Here is a 26447-nt window from a genome sequence, read left to right as displayed (position 1 = left end):
TAAAATAAAACATTTCCATGTGTTTTCCCAGTCTTCCATTGACAGGAAGCAAATATGTAATATTTATTTGTATTGATAACCTTGGAATTATGCACATTAAATGGGTAATACATTCTTCTATATAGAGAATTTATAATATAAGGTGCATACGTGTGTTCTAGTCTTCACAGAACGTCTACCGTGCAGAAAAGGCTTCTGACAAGGACCACAAATCATAGCATAAGAAAACCTAGCTGAAGAAACAGTATTCAGATGCAAGCAATTGTTCTTATGTTGGGCAAGATATTATTTAAAATAGATATTTTTCTCAGAAAACAAAAATTAATAATGTCAGTCACTATTTCAGGATTTGGCCATTTTTTGCATAATCAAAGTGACATTTTTTTTTCATCTATTAAATAATGTTGCAACCAGTCCCATTATTTTCCCATTCCCACAGCTAACAATGTGGACGATGATACAAAATAGAAAATGGATCAAGGAGAGGTCCTGTGGAATCTCTTCTTGTTATTTAGGAAAACAAAATTTGATGAACTTCTTGAACTCCAAGAAGAATTGAATCCTAGAGCAATCTGACTAAATGCTGTTTTCAGTATCTGTCTATTTATGATGGTTATCTAGTTCCAGCGAAGGAATATATTAGTGTGATTTAATGAGTAGTAGAAGTGATTAATGAGAAACAGTTAAAAAATTCCAAATATGTACAGCTGGCTAGAAAATGATTGATGGGAAAGATGATAACTTATCTACAATAATAAGAAATGTGTTAATATTAAAGAGGGAAAAGTATGGTTTTCTAAGTTAGGAAGAGCAATGATATGTAAAAGTAATTACTAAGAGTAATAGGATAAAATTAAGAAACTGAAACTTGAGATGAAGACTGGAGTCAGCTCACTGTCAGTGAGCTGCATGAGGACGCTGAGCAGTGACCAAACACAAGTAAGAGAAGCTTACCTGAGGTGGTTAAACTGACACCAGAATAAGCACTTCTAACAGAGACAGAGGCTGTAGAGGACTTTGCATGAAAAACACCTTAGTTTCTTAGCTTTGTGAATCTGTGAATTAAGGAAATTATGAGTTTTCGTAGCCAGAATTAATGAAGTTATAATTCATGAAGTTGATAGTTCATTTTTAATGTCTTTATAAATACTTGGAAAGATGCATGAATATACCCTGTAATAGTGAGGACATTTCATTCCACTAAAAATCTGTTCACTATGAGTCGTCACATTGGAAAGCTATGTTACATTATTTATATGCTGATTAGATTTCAGGCAGAATGTCATAGTGCCTCAGGGCACAGCTTCTGGAGGCCCACTGCCTTAGTTCAAATCCCAAGTATATCAGTTACAGGCTGTTGCCCCTGAATAAGCTTCTTAACTTTTCTGTTCCTTGGTTTCTTCATTTGTAAATGGAAACAATAACAAGTCACAGGAGTTGTGATTATCAAATGAGTTGATAAATGTTCATTGCTTAGTTCACACATAGGTGTTCATTTCATATTTTAGAAATAACATAGAACTTTCCATCCTTCAGGTGTAAACCATGTAATAGCACTTTTCTGTTCTCTAAGCACAGCTTTATTTGAGATTGAAGAAGGATTATTAATCACCCACCATGTACCAGGAATTATGCCAAGTACCTGAAATATGAAGATGAATTAGATAATATCCTTGCTCTTAGGGAAAACTGAATAGACATGATACATTGTTATAATACAAGATGTCAAATGCTAATGGTATAGGTTTACTTAAATTGTTATGAGTTCACAGATAAAAGAGGGCCAATTTTTCAAAGATGGAGGAGGGTCAGGGGAAACTTTGCATGGGCGATTGCTTTTAAGCATGCATGGAGCAATACGTACCATAGACTAAGGAAAGTAAATATGAGTCAAATCCTTTATATCCAGCTGTGCTGGCCTTCAAGAATGGAGATCATAGGCAAATAATTTTGAACATTAAAATGAGGGACTATTACATTGGAGAATACACAATCTAACCAAAATAGTTGTGACATGAGTTACCTGAAATTTTCTGTTTCCCCTGAAAAGCATATTTATGGCCCACAGCTGCAAAGCATTTCTGAACACCAAGCCTAGAGTTTCATCCCACAGGTGGTTGAATGAGAATGCAAACTGGATTCCCAACAGTGCTGGGGTAGCTTCTTCCCCAGGCATGCCAGGGCACCCACAGAAGTTGGAAGAGGTGAGGAATAGATTACATTCCCCATAGGCCCTCAGCTCTGCCAAATTTCAGACTTGTCTCCAGAAGTGCAAGAGAATACATTTCTGTTGTTTCAAGTCACCCAGTGTTTGGTAATTTGTTATGACAGCCCCTAGAAACGAATGCAATGGCATTAATACAAAAACCTAATAAACCAACACAAATCTCATTTATGAATACATGTGGAACCATTCCAAGCACCGTCTCAGTAAAACAAAACACATAGCAAGTTGAATTATTCCAGAAATGCTTAGATGGTTCAATGTCAGAACTACAAATATCTTAAGCTGAATCATGAAATTACCTTTAGTGTATGTCATACATTGTTGATAACAGGAATTTCAAATGATTAAAGCTAACATATTTTTTTGAAGTTGGAAGTTGCCAATAAATATCTCTGCTATATTTGCTGTTGATTATATATTGCTAGTGTATTTGATTACCAACAATGATTGTCATGATTGTATCCTAGTTAGCATTGCTAGGTAAAATACAGGACAACTAGTTAATTTTTCATTTCAGATAAATGATAGTTTCCTAGGATAAGTATGTCTCATGTTATAATTGACACATATGCTATTAAAACAATTTTAATTTACTAAATTTGATGACAATAATCATAGCATTGGTTAACTATGAACATCAATGATACAACAGTTTTTGTTTGTAACTCTCAGAACTTTGGCCACAATTGAGACTTGTCCAGAGAATTAAAGCCAGGGCACATTCTATGAAAATGAAAAATGAATCAGATAGTGTTTCTGGAATATTCCGGCCTAAATGTTAATATGTTAGTAATCTCCAGTAGAACGCCATTGCTTTAGGGTCACCTGCTTTTCATATTAGATACTGAACTGATAATCCAGACTTGCAGTTTTCAAAAAAATTAAAAAAGAAAAAAGAAACTTGGCATAGTTCTGAAATTTTGTTAAATAGGATAAACTAGATTCAAATTATAAAACCCCATCCCATACACCAAACATCTTAGTGAGGCAAAAATAACGGTGAACATTGTGAAAGACAGGATCTTATTCTTTCCAAGCGTTTTCAAGTAACAAAAAGGAAGAACTCTTTTCCCAATTCTTTTTTCAGCTTGAATATTTTAATCATCTGTTCCATTCAAATGATTTCTGTCCAAATCCAGCCAAAAAGAGCTATAAGCATTGACAGTTGAAGTTTTAAGATAGTATAGCAGGAAAAGTCTTTCTTATTCTCATAAACAGTCTCTGGCTGTATAATTGCCCTTAGCAAGTTCCCACCATGCCTCACATTTATGGACTTATTTTGTATCCATTTTTGTTTTGTTTTGTTTTGAAAGTGGGAAAGGGTACGTTTTGTGTTTCATAAACTCTCAGCTAGACATTTCATGTTTTTGCTTTCTGTGGTATGTTAATAGCCTGAGTAAATTTTCTTTTTTTTTCTCTTTTAATGTTTTTTCCCTCCACTATCTTTTCATAAAAACCAGGTATTAGATGAATAAATTTCACTGTTCTTGACATACTGTTTTTCATTGGCTATTTTTAGGTAATAAAAAATCTGCTGGTAACTATGGAAAGTGAAACCCATAGACAGAGTTCTAACTAGTTTCCCAGGAACAAGAGATTACTAGGAAATTACTGGAATATCTATCTACAGTGTATGAATGATCAGTATTTGGACAGCTTTACCAGGATTTATAGTAATAGGAAAAATACAATTATACTCCTAATCCAATTTCTATGTACTACTGTAGTTCTACTACAAAACAACGAATTGACGTACTTTATATTGTATATGTAATCCTGCAACCTCCAAGAATAAATAGTGTAATTTCCTCCCAGTTTTTCTATACTTGCAATTTAGCACTGCCACGTTTTCTTCATAAATGTGATTGTTAAAATGTTTCCATTTACATTAATTCATCTGCTTCTAAATTCCTGTCCCAAACTTAAATACTCTTCTCATTGTTTGATGACTCTAGATGGGTCCTTATCCATCCATCAGCCAGGCCTCACAAAGTCCTTCAGAATGATTATTTGTGTCTTGGGGTAGCTGAGCATATTTGAGATAATCATTAACATGAAACCATTTATTCACATAAACAGTTTATACCTCATCAGGAGGTAGGTTAGTGTTAAGACAAATGACAGCTAACTTGCCAAGGGACCTGCTAAAGAATGGAAAAAGAGATGACTGTCATATTGGATGCACATCTTGATAATAATATCTGATGAGGTAGAGGTGGCAAAAATTATCTCCACAAATTTTATTGAAAGTCAGAAAGACTCTTAATGAACCTTAGTCATTATATAGTCGACCAGATGCAGCAGGTTGAGTCTAAGGAATTAAACTGACCTTAAATGAGCAGTAAACCTGCCAAGGGTGATGCTTTCTATGAGCAAAATGCCAGGATTCTGATAGTCCATCTCCTCTGTGCCAGGGGGACTGTAGCCGTGCACCTCATTCTTGATAGGCAGCAAGTCTGTACCATTGCTAAGTCAGGTGATTTAAATTTGGAGACTTATTGAATTAGTCTAAGACCAAATATTATGTTAAGGAGAGAGGAATCAAGGAAAGAAAAAGTGTAATAAATCTATGGGTCTAACTAAAAGTCATGCAATTCCCTAAACAAGATGGGTGCTAGTTACTTTTGCAATTCATTTCTAGTTTAAACTTCTTGGGAAGGAAATGACTCCCAACTGATAGGCCATAAGCTGCAGGTCAGTTAGCCCCTCTTTAAAATATATAAATCTAAAATACATAATATTTTATCATATATAAATCTGTATATTTTATATAGATGGTTCATATTTAAGAATTTGAGTTTTTAGTATTTTCAGAATTCTTGTTTTGTCTTACAAACACTTGTAGACTATTGTAGTGACCTAGTCTTATCCAGACCCCTGAGACGTATTATTGGTTCCAGATTCTTATTATCTGGTTTGGAAATTAAATGGTTGTTTTTCCTTGTGTTCAGTCTCTGGGAAGTTCAATTTTCCAAAGCAATTCAGAAGAGATAGGGAAATAATCATCAGTAGGACTGATCTACTGTTTATAAAATCCCATTAAGAATACTCTTTCTAATCAGCTTCTCGGCCCCTAAGGTAAAGGAAAATATGAGTTCCTCCATAGGGAATGGTCATTCTCTGATTATGCCAAGAAAGAAGGCTGCAAGACTGAAGCAGGCCAGTGCAGAATCAGTGACAGAAATAGGGGTGAAAAAGAAATCTACTGTTTCTTCTCATAAATGTTTATCTGTAGATGTTTCCCTAGGCTCAAAATAAAAGGCTGATCTCTGTATCACCTGCCGTAACATCACCATGGAGACTTCTGACATGGTTAGTTCTAAATCTAAGCTCATTTAGGGTCACAGAACCTGTTATGTGCCTCACGTTTAACACTTTTGAAACCTTGAGTTCTGATCCAAAAAAGGTCTTCCTCTTGCAAGTACTACCTACCTGCTCATATGCTCCTGTGTCTGAGTTTATATCCCTGTTACTTTCATAATACCTCCTCTGCCTTATAGCACTAGATACACAGGGCTATAAATGTCTGTTTACTCTTTTATATCCTATATATGTATTCCCTGAGACAAAACACCAGCCGGACCTTATTTCATTCATTATTGTATGCTAAGCCAAAGTCACGACTTCTGACATTATTAACAGAAAAAAAAAAAAATGTTGGCTAGATGATTTTTCGAAATGAGAAAAAAAACTAAAAAGTTTATGAGAAACTATTAATAAAGACTCAAAGCTAAAAAGTAAATGGCATACAAACAGAATGCTATAAAAAATAAAATTGATCAAAACATCCAAATAAAGGAAATGAACAAAAAAACAAATACATGAAATGGTATTACCAGCAAAAAAAGAAAGTGAATACAGTTAAAACCACACTAAAAAATTCTGACGTCTGTAGAAAATCTTTTACTAAGATTTCAAGAAAGTATTGCTGAAATGAAAACTTAAAAATTTATCGGATTTCAAAATAAGATATCAAGTTCAAAATCAATAAGGGGTAAATAAGATGATAATACATAAAAAGTAATGATATGCGATATATTGTTTTAATGTAAAAAATGTATTTTTTAATTTAGCAATTTAGTAGCAATTTTTTTTTAAATTAATGATTTAAGTTGAGGAGGAGATAGAAAGAAGTTACTAGAAGAGACTAAGATTGAGTCTCCAAAAAGCAATATTTACTTGCCTATGGGAAATATCCTTTTGTATCCAGTTATCATCCTGTTTATGGCTCTGAAAAATCACAATTGATTCAGACTTGAATTTTCATGATTTCTGCTTTAGATGTTATTGTCAAGACAAACTTCATAGTTTGTTTATAAATGGAAACAGATTGACCTAAACCCATCCATGCTTGTTTGTTTCAAAAAAGGAAAAGAAAATGTTTGTTTGAAAACTGATAATAGTCATAATATTGGAAATCTTATTTTTCCCCCACAGCCGCTGAACTATGAGAAAAAGAAATCATATACCCTCAACATAGAAGGAGCAAATACACATCTTGATTTTCGCTTTTCTCACTTGGGTCCTTTTAAAGATGCTACCATGCTGAAGATCATTGTTGGGGATGTAGACGAGCCACCATTGTTTTCCATGCCCTCCTACGTCATGGAAGTCTATGAAAATGCCAAGATCGGGACTGTCGTTGGCACAGTTTTGGCACAAGATCCTGACAGTGCTAATAGCTTAGTGAGGTATGTTATATTTTCACCTTTTAGACCTGTAACGATTTTATTGCTTCTCACAGCAATTCAAAATGAATAAAATAATATTTAATTTCCATGTTATTTCCTATGACTATAATCCAATTATCATATTAACTGATTCTTTACCTGAGTGAGTAACAGATGGGTTGCTGTCAAATTTAGAATATCTGTAGCTATCTCCATGAGTATATTGTTGACCACACAGATTTTTTTTTTTTCCATTCGACTTAATAGATGGGAGTGTAATTGACTGGAAAATTTTATATAGAAATATTTAATCACAGACTAGAGAATCTTTGGTACCTTAATGATTAGGGGTATAAATACAGTTTTTAAAATGAAGGTTTGGGAATAACATTCGGCTCTGAATCCTTGTCCGGTTACAGTAGCTGCAAACCTTTAGGAAATCACCCTTATTTGTGAAAGAAGAACACTAATATCTGTCTCTCAGAGTTATTCATTGTGAGACTGACTCAAGTGATGAGCTTAAAGTGCTAAGCTGAGTGGTCTGCATCCAGCAGTGACTCTATAAATGCAATCTTGTCCAAGGCAGTGTGGAGTGTTCCTTAGAGAATCACCTCTGAAGGCAGGAAGACCGATGTGAGATTTCCAGTGGCTTGGTTTACTAGTTGTGGGGTCTTACACAGTCATTCAACCTTGCTGAATCTCAATGTTGAACATATGAACAGGGAATAATAATACTGCATAAATATGTTGGGAGAATTAAATTAGATTGACAAAGTGCTTCACATAGTAAGTGCTCATTAATATTTTATTACTGTAGTATGCGCAGATGTAATTAAACCTTTCCTTGCGTAATGAGAAGGGAGTTTTTTTTTTTTTTTTTTTTTGTCTCAATTATGACAAAATCAAAGAACTACGTAATGTTTAAAACTCTTTGGTTACCTTGTGTTTATACCCTTGGATAATCCTAAGGCCCTAGAAAGCCTGAAGTCCTTAACAAATCTGTCTGCTTTTCCCCATCGAGTTCTTATTCTCACTCTCTTTAGTTCTCATCCATTTTGACAAAAGTTAATACGATAAATATTCTCCTAGGTATCTATGTAACATTTGTGAAGTGTTTCAATTTTCTTTTATGTGAGCATGATTGTTTTTAAGTTTTTAAAAAAATGGCCACAGCACTCATGCATGGAGAGAAACCATTTTCTGTGCACAAATGTGTGTATTAAACAATTCTGTTTCATCCGTGAATGCAGCAGAGAGAGTACCCTGTCAGTTGATAACACCTCTGTCACACTGAGAGCAGGAGCTGCATGTGGCTTGTAAGAGGCAGGACAGGCAAAGTGTACAAAGTAACATGCATAAACCCAGTGATGGAAACTGATCTTTAATTAAGGGATGCAGGCGGGAGTTGATATGCTTATTTATCCAACCAGAGGAAAGCCCACTGTGCTTTATTATTCCATAGTATGCCATATTTTAATATCATTTTTGACATTTAGTAAGTAAAATTTGTCTAATTGTATTGAAAGCTAGCATTATAAAAATTATTTACAAATGCAGCCATTTACCAAAAGGAGCCAACACCTTTGAGAATAAAAATACTTCATGCTGTGAGTTTGTTGTGAAAATGTTTGATAAACATTGGTAAGACTTTCTTTTGAAGGCTAAAACTTGATGTTAATGATGAATTCTGTATTTTTTAATTAAAAGAGGTGGGAAATACATTTATTTTTAAAAGTGATATTTAAAGCACCTATCATATGCAAATATTACAATAGCCTTTGTGATAAAGACATTAAACACAGGCACACACACACAGAGCAGCTTGAAGTCTAGTGAAGAGACCAAAAAAAAATTTGCATCCTTTGATAAGGGTGATAAAGGTCTGATAAAATGTGTAGTGAACAGGTGTGCCCAACATCTCCTAGAGGGAATGAGTTGAGGAAGATTGAATTGAGGCTCAAAATCCAGGTTAAGGATTAGACAGGTGAAGAATAGAGAAGATAACTGAAGTTTGTTGTGTACACAAGGAGCTCAGGTTGCCTGTGTGGGAATGGCAAATAATGAGGTTGGAGAGAGAAGCTGGAGAGAGATCACGAAGAGGCTTTGTGCTAAGTCCACATCTTGGAAATTTATCCTGACAGCAATGTCGGTGCGGGGAGAAGAGAAATCAGAGATGCATGAATAACTTTAATAAAAACAATGATAGGAGGAGGTGCATTTCAAAATAAGTAATAATGGAATTTTAAAATGCTGTGAAGGGTGGAAGAGATGTTCCAAAAAGGTAGGCAAAAGGAGGAAAACTTGAGGTAAGGGACAGACTTCTTTCAGTGTTGCTCTGTACATCCTCACATACACAAAATCACCGTTCCACGTAAAACAGTGGTCACCCCAGGGCAAAACCCCCCTGTTGCCGGCAGTTAGGTTCTTGTCTCATCGCAGAAAGAATTCAGAGACAGACACGGAGGTTAAGAAAGTAAAATGAGGATGTTTTGAGGGATGGATAGTACACGGTCAAGGGGCGAGAGGGCAGACTCAGGTGAGTGGCTGCACTGAGTTTCTTTGGCAATTTGGTTACATAGGGTGTAAAAATGAATGGACAGAATATTCATTCAGGGGGAAGGGTTTAGAGTTGTATTCACTGATTTTCACCCCAGATCAACCTTCTCAAGGGGAAGAGGGATTTTTGTCCTTATTTAGTCTGGATGGGAAGTGTCATGATGTCAGTGCATAATGGGAACTTCTAATTTGCAAGGCTAATTTACTTGTAATGAGGGCATAATGAGCAAAAGGTTACATTTAGACACTAGAGATTCCTGCTTTTTTCCCTTTCTTTGTTGGCCTCCAGGACACTCATACCCCAAATGTGTGATTTCTTATCAGTCCAGAGTTTCCAGCTTTTTTCCTCTGCCCAGGGACCCCCGTTGTTTAGATGACATATGATTTCCTGCCACTTGGCCTGTGCCCCTCTTTCTTTGCTCATATCTGGCTATCTGCCTGCTCTAACACCCCTACCAAGGGACCACTGGCAATGTTTGAAGATGTGTTTGGTGATCACAACTTGGGGAGGAATACTACTGTCATCTGTAGATAGATGTCAGGGATGGTCCTGAGCATCCTGCAGCTCACAAGTGAGTCCCCACAACAAAGAATTATCTGTTTCAGAATATCAGTAGTGCTGAGGTTGAAAAATCTTAACACAGAGTAAACCAAACTGGATGTTACTTTGGCAAAACAGGAGTTTTAATTATTAAATTCATGGAAAGAAATTTTGAAAAACTATGTTTGGGAAATGCATATCAGTGTGGATGTCTCACATACATGCATGTTCATGTGAATGTTTCAACATATACACTTTATTTCATAAAAATATTTATATATAATTGCTCCATAATATTGTTAATGTCCTCAGTAATTGCTCTGTCATTGGGAGCATTTAATTGAACACCAGCTATGTTTCACACAGTCTCCCAGTTGTTGCTACGCAAAGGTGATTGGTATATTTTCTCCAAAAGCAAATACTAAGAAGCACAAATTCATTAGCTTGTGCCTTATATTTTTTTGTTTTGTTTTGGTTAGGCAGCTGAAATGAATCCTTCCAAAGCTTCCTTAAAATCGTCAGACTCCAAAGCTTGTGTTTGGGGGCATAATTTACATAATATTTGTTCTTGATTTTAATAAAAATGTGTCATTCACATGGGCCTCTAGGTGCAAACAGTGAATAAAATACAGAAAACATTAACAAATACAAAAGCAATCCTATACTTCCACATTTCTCAGGGACTAAATGTTTGTACTAATTAAGGAAACTGCGCCTTGAAAAGCTGTACCTTGCAATGTGCCCTGAAATGCAATTAACTCCAAGTCTGCAGAATTGATAATGAAAGGGAGTTTGCGTCTTACAGGCATTTGTGAAAAGCTTCCTGACTTCAGCCTTTTGTATTTCAATTTTCTAAACTATTAGTAAGATTATTCAGATTTCTAAGGGCATGCCATGTCTAGCTTTTGTCTCTTTCGACTCAAAACAAGGATGTGCAATTTGCAGCAATATAATCACCAACTTTCTTAAAAATAGAATTGGGACCAGGCTGTTTACCAGTAGGAAAGAAACCTTGATTTAAACAGCCTGTGCTCACTTGCTGGCATACTGCAATTGAAATTCAGGAATGTCCTGTGTGGCTGCTGATGGATGAGCAACCCTGTGATGACACAAGAGGCTAGAGGGCTTTCTGGAAATGTGACCTACATCACATGACTGTTACAAACAGTGACCATTCATTGCTTGCTCTCTGTGGGCCAGAGGTTTATACAGCAAGTCAAAAGCCCCTCTAACAACCCTAAAGAGTCTATAGTATTAGTCCCATTCTACAGATGAAGAAACTAAGGCTCAGAAAATTAGGTAAATTGGCCAAGTTTACATAGTGATAAAGTGGCAGATCTAGAATTTAAATCCAGCTTTGCTTTATTCCAAAGACCCTGTTTTTTAAAAAGCCATATATGCTACCTCTCATATATTTCAACTAATAAAAATTATTGTAATATGAATTATTATTATTATTATTATAAACTGCATTTATAGACGTCAGATGTTACAAAGTAGGAAACAGATGAATGTTTTCCATGTTCAGGTGTGTTTCATACTTCTGGAAAAAGAGATGCAGAAGAGAGTCAAATTCCATTTTTAACTCTAGCATCTCATGAAAAAAACTCTTAATTTTAGAGTTTCTCCATATGTAAAGTCAAAGACATATATGACTTGATTTAGTACAACAAAAAGGAAATTAGTGAAGTCTTCAATTAACATTTCTCATAGGATGAAGAGCTTTAGCATGAATTTATGTGAGTAAGGATAGCCCCTCATCTTCTTTTCCACTTTGATTTATTATCTGAATTTATCTATACATTTACTTATTGGTAAAATGTTTAGTATTTTCTTTGTGTTATAACTTTAAAGCCATTAGAAAGAAACAGTAAATATCCTGCATTGTTGTTTTCAAATGCTTACCATGACATTATTTAGGAAACAATGGTCAATTTATGTGCTAACATAAGAAATAAAATTGTGATGGAGTTTGGAAATAATCGCCAAATTAAAAAAAAAAACTTTCTAAAATATCTTTTAAAAAAAAAGAATAGTTGTAGAGAATTAGAAGTGTTTACTCAGCCTATTTTTAGTTTAATTGTAACCTCGGAACAAATGATTCCAGTATATTCACTGCGTCCTTAGTAGTGTGTTTGTTTTTCTTACATATTTCTGAAATTTTCACGAAGCTTATGATGAGATGGCAGTTAGGAGCACCTCATTCATTTGGGGATGTTATAACAGCAAAAAATAAGAGATATTTCAAAATAATGACAAGATGATATGGCAGACTTGAAAAGGAAAGCTTAAAAAAGTAACTAAGATGGTTTGACTATAGGAATCAAACTTCCAAAAAGAAAGACAAGAATACCTAGAAAATGTGTTTCAAAATATATTCACATTAAAGATATCATCTGATATACAGTGAGTAAAAACCTTATAGACCAAATTTACTTATGAAAGATTAGCTTAGTGAAAGTCAAGAATGTCTTAATTGGACCTTTAACCGAAAGCCTTAATATATCCTCATTAAAACTGACATAGTCATCTGATACAAAGGAGATAATTCATTAAGCACAATTAATGCAAATTGAGTGCAGATAGAAAGAAGACTCCCATTTAAAACTGGAAGTCCTAGTCTTCGACTTGTGTTTTGTCATTTATCACATTACAGATAGCCAAATTAGCACATTTAGATTGACCAATAACTTGACTGTTAAATGTCACGTCACTATGGCAGTTGAGAACGTCAAGGCACCCAAAGATGACCAAGACAATCCTGTTCTGTCAGACATGAAGAGATCTGTAGACTAAGCCAACTGAGTGACTGATTCCCAATTACATCGCTGATCATAGAGATTGGAAGAGAACATGGTCACTGTCGCCATGCTTCAAAAAAGATACAGAAGACCCCTAGAAATATTTCCATTTTGGGCCCACAGTTACCTAGCAACCTAGTATGTGGTGGTAACCACCCCAAATCAGAATCCTGATGCCAGAGGGAGAAACTATTTTCTGGATGGGCCTGTGTAGCTCCCTTAGCTCTGGAATGAATGCCTAAATCCTGGCTTCGTGACATCTGCTAGTCTACCGACAGGGAACTAAACCATCCAAATAGCTTTCATGTGAATTTTTCAAAGAAATAAAAGATGCTTAAAATGGTTCCATAGCATTTGTAAAACTCAAGATTACTGGAATTTCTAAAATCTTCATTACCTAAAAGCATAAATAACAGGCTGAAGCATTTTCTGTGCAGAGATTTTACTTCTTGAGGTGCTTTTGTCTCATTGGGTCATAGCTTTGGTTTGGGAAGTTAGAAAGCTTTCCAAAATATCTATGTGCTGTATATGCTGCCTGTTTATTAAGCACAATACACTATCAAGTGACAAATGGTCTTTATGTTCTATTTTTTTTAGAAGGATTATTTTCTGGGTGCATGACTTGTGGAATAAATTGCATCCCCAAAGTGAGCTAAGGGAATCTTAAATTTTTTAATGAATCTGAGCTATACTGCAGGTGTGTGACTTTTTGTTAAATTAAAGATGAGGCCAGGCTGCTGTAATATCCCACAGGGTGTACATTGATTAAACTTTATCCCATCTATTGATCGTAGTCAGTAAAACTTACCAAAACAGCTGGTTGGGAGGCAAAGTCTCAAATATATTTGCGTTACTACTCACGTTCTGTACCCACAAGTATCTACAGTGTGACAACTGAAAGAAATCTTGTATACTTTAAGCCAACTGACGTTTCTCCAAGTAAACCACTGTTAAAATAGATTTCCATGATGTCAGTTTTAAATTAATTTTTATGGTGAGATGGACAGACTATAATGAAAATAACAAGTGCCTCTGAGGGCTGAAATTTTGTTTTTGAAGTGAAAAAAACTTTTCTAATGTACTTTAACATGACTAATAATTATCTTGAATCTAGGCCTACATAATCAGTGAAATTGATTACCAAATGATGAACTGGGTAATTTTTTTTAAAGTAGCTTCTGTTGAAGAAAATACTTGAATAAAGGCAATCACTGTTGAGATTGACAGTGTTTACCATGGCCATAACGTGTCTGGTGTTTTTTTTTTGCCCATAAATGCTAATTTTAAGAATAAATTTTCGTCTTATTTCAATGTAATGCTTTTTTCTTTTCATTGCATTAAAATAGATTTACTAGAAATATGAAATGGTGCACATATTGAATGACAGAACAGAGTAGTTGTAGGAATAAAAAATTTTAACCCAGGTTTATAAACTACAGTAGCAACTTTTGCAAGATCCCCTATGTTAAATGGGCCCATTTATCTGACAGCAGGAAATTAGTCATGGTTTGCATAGGGAGTTGTCCAATGAGTGGGCCCTTAAGGACCACTGGACAAATCTGAGCCGGCACAAGCTTAATTGTACTTCCTCTGGTCTGCAGCCAGGTGATAACCAATCCCTCATAGGCAACATCTTATTGATTACTGATCACAAAACTTCCTAAGTAGCATTTAGTATAGATATTATCTTGGCACCTAGTTCATGCAAGATGTGGTGAGCTTATAGTGATGTCAGGACGTAATGTTGTGCTATATAATCGTACTAGAGTAGCCCTTGAATCTACCTCAACATTTTCTCCCTCATACTAATCCTGTTGGCTGTGTATCCTGCAGATTTAGCCAAAGCATCCACATGAGGTACTATGGAGGGTTTTTTTTTCCCCTAGGATTCAACCTAAAGTCTAAAAAAATGAGCTTTAAAAATGATTATTGTATTACAACTTAAAATTAGTTCCAGAACTGTAAGTTAAATGAAATGCTGTGAAAAATATAAATGTATTTGTCCTTTTTGCAATGTTTAGATATCTCTCAGTGAAAGAGAAATATAAGCTAGCACACGCTGTAAAAGAAAGTTTATTTCCTGAATTAATCTAAGAAATTTTGAACATAATATTAGGAATCTATAAAAAATTCATCTCTGTATGAAAACCTACTGCTCTGGATAATTAAAGCGTGATGACCTATTGGCCTGATTCTTTCCACCAAAACATTTACAAAAGAGGTAAAGGCTACTCTGACATGCCTTAATTAATTTTACACTAGGTACTAACAGATTCTTCTTTGTATTTGTTGAAGGCTTCGTTGGTTTATTCATTCACTTATAAGGCAAAGTCATACCCCTGTGCTATGGTAGGTTGTAGAAAGAGTTTTATTCTCATAAACTTTCCAAATGAAAATTGACTGATATGCATTGGGCAGGGAAATAATTTTTGGACAGAATTTTCTTTTTATTTTTTGGAAATGGACAGCAATTCATGCCATTTGTATGGAGACATTTGTTCATTCAATAGTAATCCTTATTCAGCTCCTACTGTGTTTGGAGCACTTTGCCAGAAGAAAAAAACAAAACAGACTAACAAAAAAACAGAACTTAACTATTCATGAACTTTCTCAACAAAATAAACATAAGTTTTCTAAGAAAGAAAGAGAGAAAGCGAACTTAAGAGGCAATAAAACAAGTAACAGTTAACTATTGAGGTCTGTCATGTGGTACTCAAGCATAAAATACTTTCATATATTACCTCATTTAATTGTCACAAGAAAGTTACAACGTACGCAGCATCTCCATTTTGCTAACAAAGAAGGGCTCAGAGAGGTGGTACATTGCTTATGGTCACAGAGCTAATCAGGGGTTTAGGTGTGACGAACACCACCCTTACTTGGTTTCCAAACCCATGTTGATCTCTTACTACTGCTCAATACCATTTTCACACATATGCTGGATCTCTTTTGGAAACAAATTTTCATAGAATTTATGTTTACATTCTGAATAAATCAAGACAGTTTATTGTACTAGGAAAGAATGTAGGAGAGGTTCTTCAGTGGCCTGAAGTGGTTATCACCTCTACAGTATCTGAAAATTGGGAAATTTGTTTTGGGTAAACCCCTCTTCTGTTCATCTCTTCTCTCTATGTACCTTCGTGAGCCGACCTTTGCATTTTAGATCAAAAATGCACTATGAGTTGAATTGTCCCCATCAACCAACCCCCTCTCGACTCTCTTGCAAGCATTCTCTCAATGACTTAGTTGATGATGATTGAAACAATTGTCATTCCTTACCGAAGAATATTTTATTGTAAAGTAAGTTCATATTACTCTAGGGTAACACTGTGGAGATGGTAATATTGATCAGGGCATTAGCGTATGGGTAAAGGAGATCAACTTCTGTCTGTAGCCTGTCTATAACCAACTGTCTCCTTCTGTCTTACTTACAAAGTAATGGTGGTCTGAAAAATGACACCCCACTTTAGACCAGATCTAAGATATCTCACCCATGTTTTCCCTAATGCCTTCTGGTGCTTAGAATTTAACTCTGACCTCTGATTTTAAACTATCTGAGCATCGATCTCAATATTAGCTTGCAAATAGCTTTTCTTTTCTTTTCTTTTTTTTTTTTTCTTTTTTTGCCTACTTGTTTCCCTAACTAAACCATGTCTAAATAATTCTCAGGTCTTGCTACCTCTTCTCTTTTATATATCTCTTGTTCCTTTCTTTTATTCCTTCAAATAAATATTCATTGAATGAATGGGCAAAGCCTCAAATATTATCTACTTTAAAAAAGTATAAATATTACTTGATGGATTGTATTGATTTTTAATCTCTTGCACTAACTAGCTCTTTGATGTTGGATAAAATTCTCCATCACTCTGCATCAGATTTCTTCTCGACAAAAATGGTCTATTAATAGTACTTATCTAGTTTTTTTGAGTCTGCAATAAACTAATATTTAGAAAACATTTAAAGCATGTATATAGTACACTGCAAGTGCTTCATAAATGTTAGTTTTTGTTATCACTTATTAGATCGCTTTTGCAAATAACCCATACATGTGTGAGTGTTTCCTCCAAGTCTCATACATCATCCCCATATAATCTTATGTTAAGAGGGAAAGTATAATTTGAAGGATATCTTTAAACATCTTGTCCAGTTATATATACTCTAGCCTCAGTTTACATTGGTTCATTTTTGACAGCTGTGAACTAGAATATTAAAATATAATTCTCAAAACTCTTAATTCCTCAACTTTCATAATTAATCCCAAGTTAGGACCGATATCACCTAGGTAAATGGTTACTTGATTTTATACTTGCTGGATATATCTAAAAATGTCAAATTCCTGTTAACATTTGCCAAAAATCTAAATATGTGTGTGTGTGCGTGTGTGTATATATATGTGTGTATATATATAGATAGATAGATGTTCATGAAGTATTAAATGTGTTTTTTTGAAGTTTGTGAAAGGAAGTGTATTTTATTATAAAAATATTTTGAAAAGGTACCTACTGAGAATGTTTTATCTATTTTGTTGTTGGATAAACAGTTTTATAGACACATGTCACTTCTTAATTTTAAATATTAGCATTGAATGATTCTGCGTATTACCCCCAACCTAGTCCTGTATCATTTCTTTTCTCTGACATTTCTGTCTTCCCTTTTTCTGAGTTTTTATTACTGAGGCTAGGCAGAAATCCAAGGGTAGTTAGAGCTATTTAGTTCTACTTGAGTTGGAATTCAATTGCAGTCCTATGAATAAGACTCTTTGGATTCAAGCATTGCCCGTATAGCGAGCCCTTATGTTGTATATTTCCCAAGAGAGTTAGGCTGCAAAGAAGAGTAAGAAGTAAATAACATGAGTCTGAGGACATGTGCCTCGTGTTACATCTACCATGTAAACATAGATTATATATTTTTCAAATTCAAATAAAAGCCTATTCATTCTAAAAGTATTTAAGCACTAATACTACCACTTAATGTTAGAAAGCTCTGTCTGTGGGATGCTTAAAAGAGAGGGGGTTGTTCTGATAAAGATGCCACACACTTTCAGAATCTTAATTTACCTTATAAACAGAAGAAAACCCATTTTCTTCCAGACTAACAGTTCTGAAGTGATCAGATTTCTAAAATGAGGCAAATTCTGCCATATTTCATAGGGGTATGTTGATAACAATGTCATCTGGGCTTTGCTGATAGCTGCGGCAGGGAGCTTTGAGGTTGAATAATATTTTTCAATTTTAGGTTCAACTTTCAAATACAGAAACCATTGTTCTAAGACTATCCCCGAATGGAAAGTTTCCTGAAGACAGATTACTTTAAACAATGTAATAACCAGATTGCCAACTGATTACATTTTAATCGATATTATTTTTTTTCTTTGACAAGATTTCCCACATCTAAGCAATTCAGCCCTCATCCTCCTGCATCCTCGGCAACAAGCCTCAGGGGAAGGGAGATTATGAGGATTTTTTGTTTTTTGTTTTGGGGGATTTTTGTGATATCAACTTAAGTCGAAGTAAATCAGTTTCAGGGCACCACGGCCTCGTGCTCTGGGAAAGCCCAATGCTGTATCTCGTTGCCACTCTTCTGTAGTGTCTGGATCTGATGTCTCTTCTCCAAATCAGATTTGCTTTATATTTTGGTCTTTCCTCACTTAAACTGATTTTGCAAGTTGAATTTTCCTTCATTAACCTATAGTTTTTATTAGAACAATTTGCACAAAATGGCCGGTTCCTTGTTTTGATCCCACAGGTACAAGCGACATGTTCTGTTTTTGTCAGGTCTTATTTTTATTAAATGAGCTCCTAGGTTTCTTGGGATGCTTCATAGTCCAGATTTATGGGATGCTATTAATGTCTTCTGTCATGGCTGTGCCTGTCTGTCCACAGGTTGTTATGGGGTTTCATGTTGAGCAATAAGTTCTACATAGGCGTTAACACCGTGTGCCTATGTGAGGCATGGGTTGTATTTCAATTATATTTATAATCTGTTCTAGAAAGTATGATGAATTTTGTAACATTTCCATCACCACAATCACCTGTATTCCAAGTGTTTCCCCATGTTAAAGTGGAAGAAGTTTCCTCTGTTACTTTCAATGGAAATCCCAATATTCGTGCTCTGGAAACCAATCTGTTCACCTTCTCATGATTTTTATCTTTTTAGCTATTCCCCTCTTTCAAAATGATCATTCTCTCCAGCAAAGACAATGCCTATTATTACCCACATCAGAAAAAATTAATTTGTTGAACCCACTTCTCTGATGACATAAGGCACCATTTTTCTGATCTTCATTTCAGGTAACGATATTCAATCAAGCGTCATGATGCATGGGCTTCATATATTTGCATTCAATATACTTTTGAATCCATTGCAATAAAACTTCCAACCTTTCATATTTTATTGAAACTACTCTTTTTCAAGTTAGCCAAAGATGTCCATCCTGCCAAATCCAATTCAGCCTTTACTAACCTCACTCAGCTTCTTAATAGAATTCACCCCAGCTGTCCACACTCCTTTCTTGGCTTCTGCACCACCCCACTCGCCCAATTTCCCTTCTCCCCTGAGCTGCACCTTCCCCTGAAGCATCTCCTATGCAGATGCTGGGACGCTTTATACCCAAAGATGGTGTTCTGTACCGCTCCATCTGTCACGTCCTTTCCTTACAATTCTCTCCCAGATGAGATTATATTGTTCCCATTACAGTACATTTAGGCTGATACATCCTCAACTGTATATTTCCCATTCATTCAGAAAGCACATTGGAAGTCCACACCCACATCTAATTTTCTATTTTTTATTCCACATGTTTATTAATTGACATCCAAGGCATAACATGTCAAAGCCACTGATTTCTGCCCAACTCTCTTTCTCCCAAAGGGATTGTTTCTTTCCCTCTTTAATTCTGAATGGGCTTATCAGCTACATGCTAGATCAAATACACAGACACAACACAAAAATCATTCATGATTTCTTCTTTTTACTAATGCCACTCCAACAAAAAGCTTTATAGGTTGTAGCCAAAATATAGCACTATTTTATACACTTCTGTCCGTTTCCTTCTTTTTTCCACCTGTGCCCATGATGACAATTATTTCTTTTCTGAGTTGTTTTTAATGTTCTGTGTTCCAAGATTCCAAAGTAGCCACTGGAATTTTTTTTCAGAACGTAAGTAGATCTGTTATTTATTTTGTTTAAATTGTTTCCATTGCTTCTATCAAAAAGTCAAAACCCTTGACTTGTGCCACAGGGCAGGCTTGTCCTACCCCCTGGCCATCACTTCATTATTCTGCCAGTTACATGGAAACATCCATTTGTTACTGAACCATGTCAAGCTTTTTCTGCACTTTGGATCTTTGTACTTTATGTCCCTATATTCAAATATTATTCCCCTTGCACTTCTCACATGACAGTTCATTCTTTTTTCTTCAGATGTAGAAGAAATGTAACTTAAGCTAAGAGTAATGAAGAGGGATGAAGGATTATAGGTTTAAGGAGAAAAGAAAACTTCCTCCTTAAACCCATTGAGGAACAGTGTGGGACATCTCTACAACTTATTGTTAGATAGTGAAGTGGGGCACCAGGCAGATAGGTGGAGGAGGGAGGATGGTCGGGAAGTTGGGGTTATGCCTGCCTCCAGCATAAAGGGATTTTTACTTCTTCTAAATGAGGGCCAGCAAGAAACTGGTTAGAACCAGTCAGGACTATGCAGTATTGAAAAACTTAATGGAACACAACCCAGTGCTCATTGTAATATAATTAACACTGTGGTTTAGCACCTACCATGGGTTTTTCTGTGTGCACCATGGCTAAGGACTTGTGCAAAGGAAACAAACATGACTCGGCATTCCAGGGGCAAGAGCCGTCAATCAAAAGACCGCCTCTAAGCCAGGGTGTAAGAGAGAGGGCAAAACAAAGACCATTTTCCCTCCCTTGGATCAGCCCGCCTCCCACTCTTGGAGGTGGACTTTTCTTTTCCTAAATAAATCCTTCAAAAATCTTTCACTACGCAATGCGTCTCCCATCTGTAATCTTGTCCTCAGATAAGACAAGGACTGAGGTCTTTTCCTTTTTGGGGGGTAACAATATAATGATTGTTTACTATATTATTTATTCAGATTTATGTTAATTAACTTGTTGAATAATGTAAAACCCCACAACTCAGGGGTACAGAAAAAAATAATTTATAGCCATGGTGTGTGTGTCTGAGTCAGCTGGGATCAGCTGAACTAGACTGGCTTTTGTTTGTCAGCTCTGCGTATCCCCAGTGCATTCCATCATGCATCTGCTCATTTATTAGGTAGCTCTGCGCTAGGGTGGGGGATCTGAACTGGGTCAACCCTATGTCTCTCACCTTTCTTCTGGGAACCAGTGAACTAGCCCTGGCATGATCTTCTTCTGGCAGTAGTAGAGTGTAAGAGGGAACTTGCAAAGTCTCATGACACCTAAACCCAAATACGGAACAGGGCACCATCACTTTCCACTCATTCTGTTGCCAAAGTAAGCTGGGGGCCAAATCTAAGGTAAGAAAGCCATGCACAATTACATGAGCTTGGCAGGGAAGAAGATGTGTGATCAATAAAGCAACCTACTTCCTGTTTATTCATTCTTTCACTCTTTGACTAAGAGAAGATGCTAAGTGATGGAGACACAACGGTAATTAATTAAAATGTTTTGTTTTTCATTTTGTGTTTATCTTCCAACTTCAGGTATAATGAAATTCCAAGATAAATTAATCTCTAACATCTGTTATCCTTAAAAAAACTGTGCATATAACAATGAGAAGTTTAATTAAAGTTTTATTTTTTTCCAGTGGACTGTAGGCTTCACAGAGAAGTTTTTTGGGTTTGTTTTTTTTTTTTTTTTTTTTTTGTCTCTCCCTCCCTCATTAATTAACTGTGCTTTTGTTCATGGAGTCTAGTAGGTGTATGTTTTAAGCTTTTTGAATTAGTAATTGAAGTGACAGAAAAAACGAGTGACAGAAAAATAATTGATATCAGTTCTATGCAAATATAAAATGGCCAGGCAAATCTTAAGAGCCAAATATGGAAAGTAAAAATACATGTTTCAATATTTGAATGTATTAGGTTAATACCTCCCTTGATTCAGTTTTCTTTTCTTTGTTATAGCGTCGGGTAAAAGAAAATGTATCTATTTGTTTCTCTAGATATTTCATCGACTACAAACCTGAAGATGACAGGTTTTTCAACATTGATGCCAACACTGGAACCATTAAGACTACCAAGGTCCTTGATAGAGAGGAAACTCCGTGGTACAACATCACAGTTGCTGCTTCAGAAAATGGTAAACGTCTTTATTTTGTTATCATAGGAAAGAAGTCACTTATACGTGAAGATTTATGCTGAGATTTTCTCCAGAGCAAGGCTTTTGCCACTTTTATTGTTTATGCCAGGGGTGAGCAGGGTGCACAGAAGGTAGTAGATACAATTATTCATTGTCAGGTACAGCGAATAAATCTTGTACCTTTTCCTTTACTTTAATCCCCGCATAGTGGTGGGAAGTTGGCATCACAAAACTCTTAGTCTGCATCACTGAGTCAAAATACTTGGTTCTCTTCTGAATTGTGAGACTTGCTTTGTCATGTGCTTATTCCTTACTTAAGCAGAAGAGGAATACTTCATTTGCGGTGAAACTGTTTAGGAAAACAAAAAGAAGAGAAGAAAAGACAATCTTAACATTGTACTTGAATTATTTTATCAATATAGCACCCCTCCTCAAGCTTCAATTAACACTCAGAACTTTTACAGTAAAAGAATAACTCTTGGGATTTCCACGGGCAGGTCTATGTCCCTTTTAAGAGAAGTATATGATACACAGCTGAGGAAGGCTCTTGTCTCATCCTCATCCAGAGCATGGCATTATGCTAAATACCTAGGTTTTGAAAAAAGCATAAATATCAATAATTATCTCTGAGTTCAAAAAGATGTGCATGACTACGTTCAAATGAAATTAGAATAAAATGCTAGGAAAACGGATTTACTGTCATGAAAATGAAACCTTTCTTTACATGTTGAGAAATAAACCAAAGGTACAAATTGCCCCAAGTTTAGCATTGCATGCAGAAAATATGTATAATTTTAAAAGATTTCTACATATTCACAACAGAACTATAAATATATTAAAATTAAGAATACTTCACATTAAAAAAACAGTGCTATGTGAAAAGAAATTATGTTCTCTTTTGCTTGTCCTCAGAAGGTACAAGAAATTTTAAAAAATTGAAACTTCATTTATAAATAATTTACAAATCATGCAATTCACCCTTTTAAAGGGTACAGTTTAATAACTTTTAGTATACTTAGAACTTGTGCATCAATCACTACAATCTGTTTTAGAATATATTCATGATTTCAGAAAGAAATCCTGTACCCCTTGGTCGTCACCCTCTAAACCCCACTCCTTGTGTCTCAACTCAAGAAGCCACTAACCTACTTCCAGTTTCTATAGATGTCTTAGTCTGTTTCGGCCAATATAACAAAATGCCATAAACTGAGTGCTTCAAACAACAAACATTTATTTCTCACAGTTCTGGAGGCTGGAAGTCCAAGATTAAGGGGCAACAGATTTGGTATCTGGTGAAAACCCAGTCCAGGTTCATAAATGGCTGCCTTCTACTGGTGAACTCACCTGGCACGAGGGCAAAGAATCTCTCTGGAGGCACTAATCTCACTGATGAGTGTTCCACTCTGAATTTTGGCAAGGGAACATAAACATTCAGTCTATAGCAATAGATTTGCCTTTTCTTGGCATTTCATATAAAAGAATCATATAACCCGTGGTTCTTTGTGACTGGCTTACTTCACTCAGCACAGTATTTTCAAAGTTCATTTACACTGTAGCATGTAGCAGTGTTTCATTCATTCTTATTGCTAAAAAATATTCCACTCTATGGATATATTACATTTTATTTGTCCCTTTATCACTTTATCTATCAGGACAGACATTTGGGCTGTTTCTACTTTTTGCCTAGTTTGAATAATGCTGTTATGAACATGACTATGAGTATCTCCATATGGATGGGTTTTCATTTCTTTTGGTTGTGTACCTAAGAGTGGGATTACGAGGTCACATAGAAACTCTATATTTAAACTTTTGATGAGCAGCCAGACTGTTTTCCAAAGTGGCTACATTTTACATTCATACCAGCTCTATATGAGGGTTCCAATTTCTCTATATTGTTATCAATATTTATCATTACATACCTTTTTGATTAGATCCATTCTAGTGGGCATGGGGTGATAGCTCATTGTGGTTTATGTACTTTTATAATGCCCTTTATTACAAATCAGTAATTAAACCACTCCAGTCTTCTCTGTTCTACCTGAATTTTTCATGTTTTGCATCTGAAAAATCAACTCAAGTGGTTTCCATTTAGATAATTTTTTCGACATAATGTTCTCTTTGAAAATAAGCATCACTAACTACTTTAAAATGAGCATTATAAAGAATACATGAGTGGGTTCACTTGTTATCATTCTGGTTAATATTCATTTTCAACGTAACGAGACTAGACCTAGAATTACATGTTCTTAGTCACCCAAGGACAACAAAAGGACTGTCACATGATAAAGGCTCATTGAAAATTAGTTTTAAAATAAAGGAATAAATGGATTGATATATTCAAAAGGAAATGATAAAGACATTTGAAAGGTTCCAAAAATATTGTGTAGTTCTTGGGAACAAGCTCCATGGATAGAAGATGGAAGTTAAGAATCCCTGGAAAGAATGATATTTGCTTGTTGGAAACAATAGGAAATTTTAAAAATAGCATCAAAGTTCAATTACAGGCGTATTTTAATCAGAGGCCGTACTTAAGATTGTTTCTAAATCTCACCTCAGTCCAAATAATGTTTGCATCAAGTAGAAGCTGATTTATAAACATACATGGGTTCATGTATATCATAAAAACTCTATTGTTTTCAATCATTACCAAAGGAAATGTTCATTTTTACTTAAGTAACGTCTTCAAGATATACTAAGTTTTTTTTTTTTAAACCACTTGTTGGTCCTTCATATGGGAAATGAGTTAATACACATCTACTAAGTAAAACAGCACAGTAAATCGTAATATCCTAAATTTTATGGATGGTAATAAAAAAGCCTTAGAGATATCTCAATGAGCATTACTAAGATATAATTTAATCCTAATCATAAACAGGTATGTAGAAAGAATGAGCAATAGTTAAGATTTTATAGCCATATTGGGAGACACTGTTTAGAAAAGTGCACATCCACTTACGGATTGCTTGACTTAAGTGTCTATGAAATAGAGTTGGAAGCCCTTCCAGGTACAATTGCTTGTAAGCATTAATTTCAACATGAGCCATGTCATCCAACTGTTTTCTAGTGTATTCTGTTGTGGATACTTTTTCAAACAGGATTTTTTTAAGGCTTTATTTTTTTTAGTGAAGTTTTAGATTCACAGCAAAATCGAGAGGAATGTATGGAGATCTCCCATATCCCCCCAGCACCTTCATGTGCTTAGCATCCTCGACTATCAACATCTCCCACCAGAGTGATACATTTGTTATAACTGATGAACCTATATTGACATGTCATAATCAACCAAAGTCCATGGTTTAATTTAAGGTTCATTCTTGGTCTCCTTTGGGTTTGGACAGCTGTATAATGGCATGTTCTCATCATGATAGTATCATACAGAGTATTTTGACTGCACTAAAAATCTTCTGTGCTCTGCCCATTCATGTCTCCCCATCCCTACGCCAGGTAACCAATGATCTTTTTATTGGCTCCCTAGTTTGGCCTCTTCCAGAATGTCATGTAGTTGGATTTATACAACATGTTGCCTTTCAGAATGGCTTCTTTTACTTAGTAATATGGATTTAAGATTCCACCATGTCTTTTCATGTCTCGATTGCTCATTTCTTTTTAACATTCAATAATATTCCATTGTTAGGATGTACCACAGTTTCTTTACTCATCCATCTACTGAAGAATATCTTGGTTGTTTCCAAGTTCTTGTTAATGATGAAATAAAGCTGCTATAAGCATTCATGTGTAGGTTTTCATGTGGACAGAAGTTTTCAACTTCTTTGAGCTAATACCAAAATATGCAATTGCTGTATCATATGGTAAGAGTATGTTTAGTTTTATAAGAAATTGACAAAATGTCTTACAAAGTGGCTGTGCCATTTCGCATACCCACCAGATATGAATGAATAAGAGTTCCTGTTGCTCCACATCCTCCCTAGCATTTGATGTTGTCAGTGTTCCCTGGATTTGGGACACTTTAATGGATATATAATGGTATCCTGTTGTTTTAATTTGTATTTTCCTGACATACATGTGGAGCATCTTTTCATATGCTTATTTGCCATCTGTATGTTTTGTTTGGTGAGGTGTCTATTAAGGCCTTGAACCATTTTTGAATCAGGTTGTTTTCTTGTTGAATGCTAAGAGTTATTTGCATGTTTTGGATAACTGGTTTATCAGATATGTCTTTTGCAAATATTTTCTCCCAGTCTGTGTCTTGTCTTCTCATCCTCTTGACAGTGTCTTTCATGAACAGAAAACGGATTTTTAAAAATCTTAAGCTAACAGTTTTGAGGAGACTGTTGTTCTAAGGAGTTACAATTCGAAGTTAATGTTTTAAAATACCTATTCATCCTACCTAGGGGTTT

At 35.3% G+C, this 26447-nt stretch overlaps 1 protein-coding gene across 7 annotated transcripts in view; it reads left to right on the top strand.

Annotated features, from left to right (window-relative positions):
• The window catches only part of CDH18 (cadherin 18), an 884058-nt gene that overhangs the window by 794836 nt on the left and 62775 nt on the right, over positions 1–26447 (top strand). For all 7 annotated transcript variants that reach the window (XM_074356520.1, XM_074356521.1, XM_074356531.1 and 4 more), the window contains 2 exons: positions 6665–6918; positions 21953–22089. In XM_074356520.1, the coding sequence (XP_074212621.1) occupies positions 6665–6918; positions 21953–22089 (391 nt within the window). The remainder of the gene's footprint in view (positions 1–6664; positions 6919–21952; positions 22090–26447) is intronic.

The sequence above is a fragment of the Camelus bactrianus genome, chromosome 3 (genome assembly GCF_048773025.1).
Source record: "Camelus bactrianus isolate YW-2024 breed Bactrian camel chromosome 3, ASM4877302v1, whole genome shotgun sequence".
Taxonomy (NCBI): Eukaryota; Metazoa; Chordata; class Mammalia; order Artiodactyla; family Camelidae; genus Camelus; species Camelus bactrianus.
Note: the sequence above shows the minus strand (reverse complement) of the source record. Positions and strands in the feature narration are given on the sequence as shown.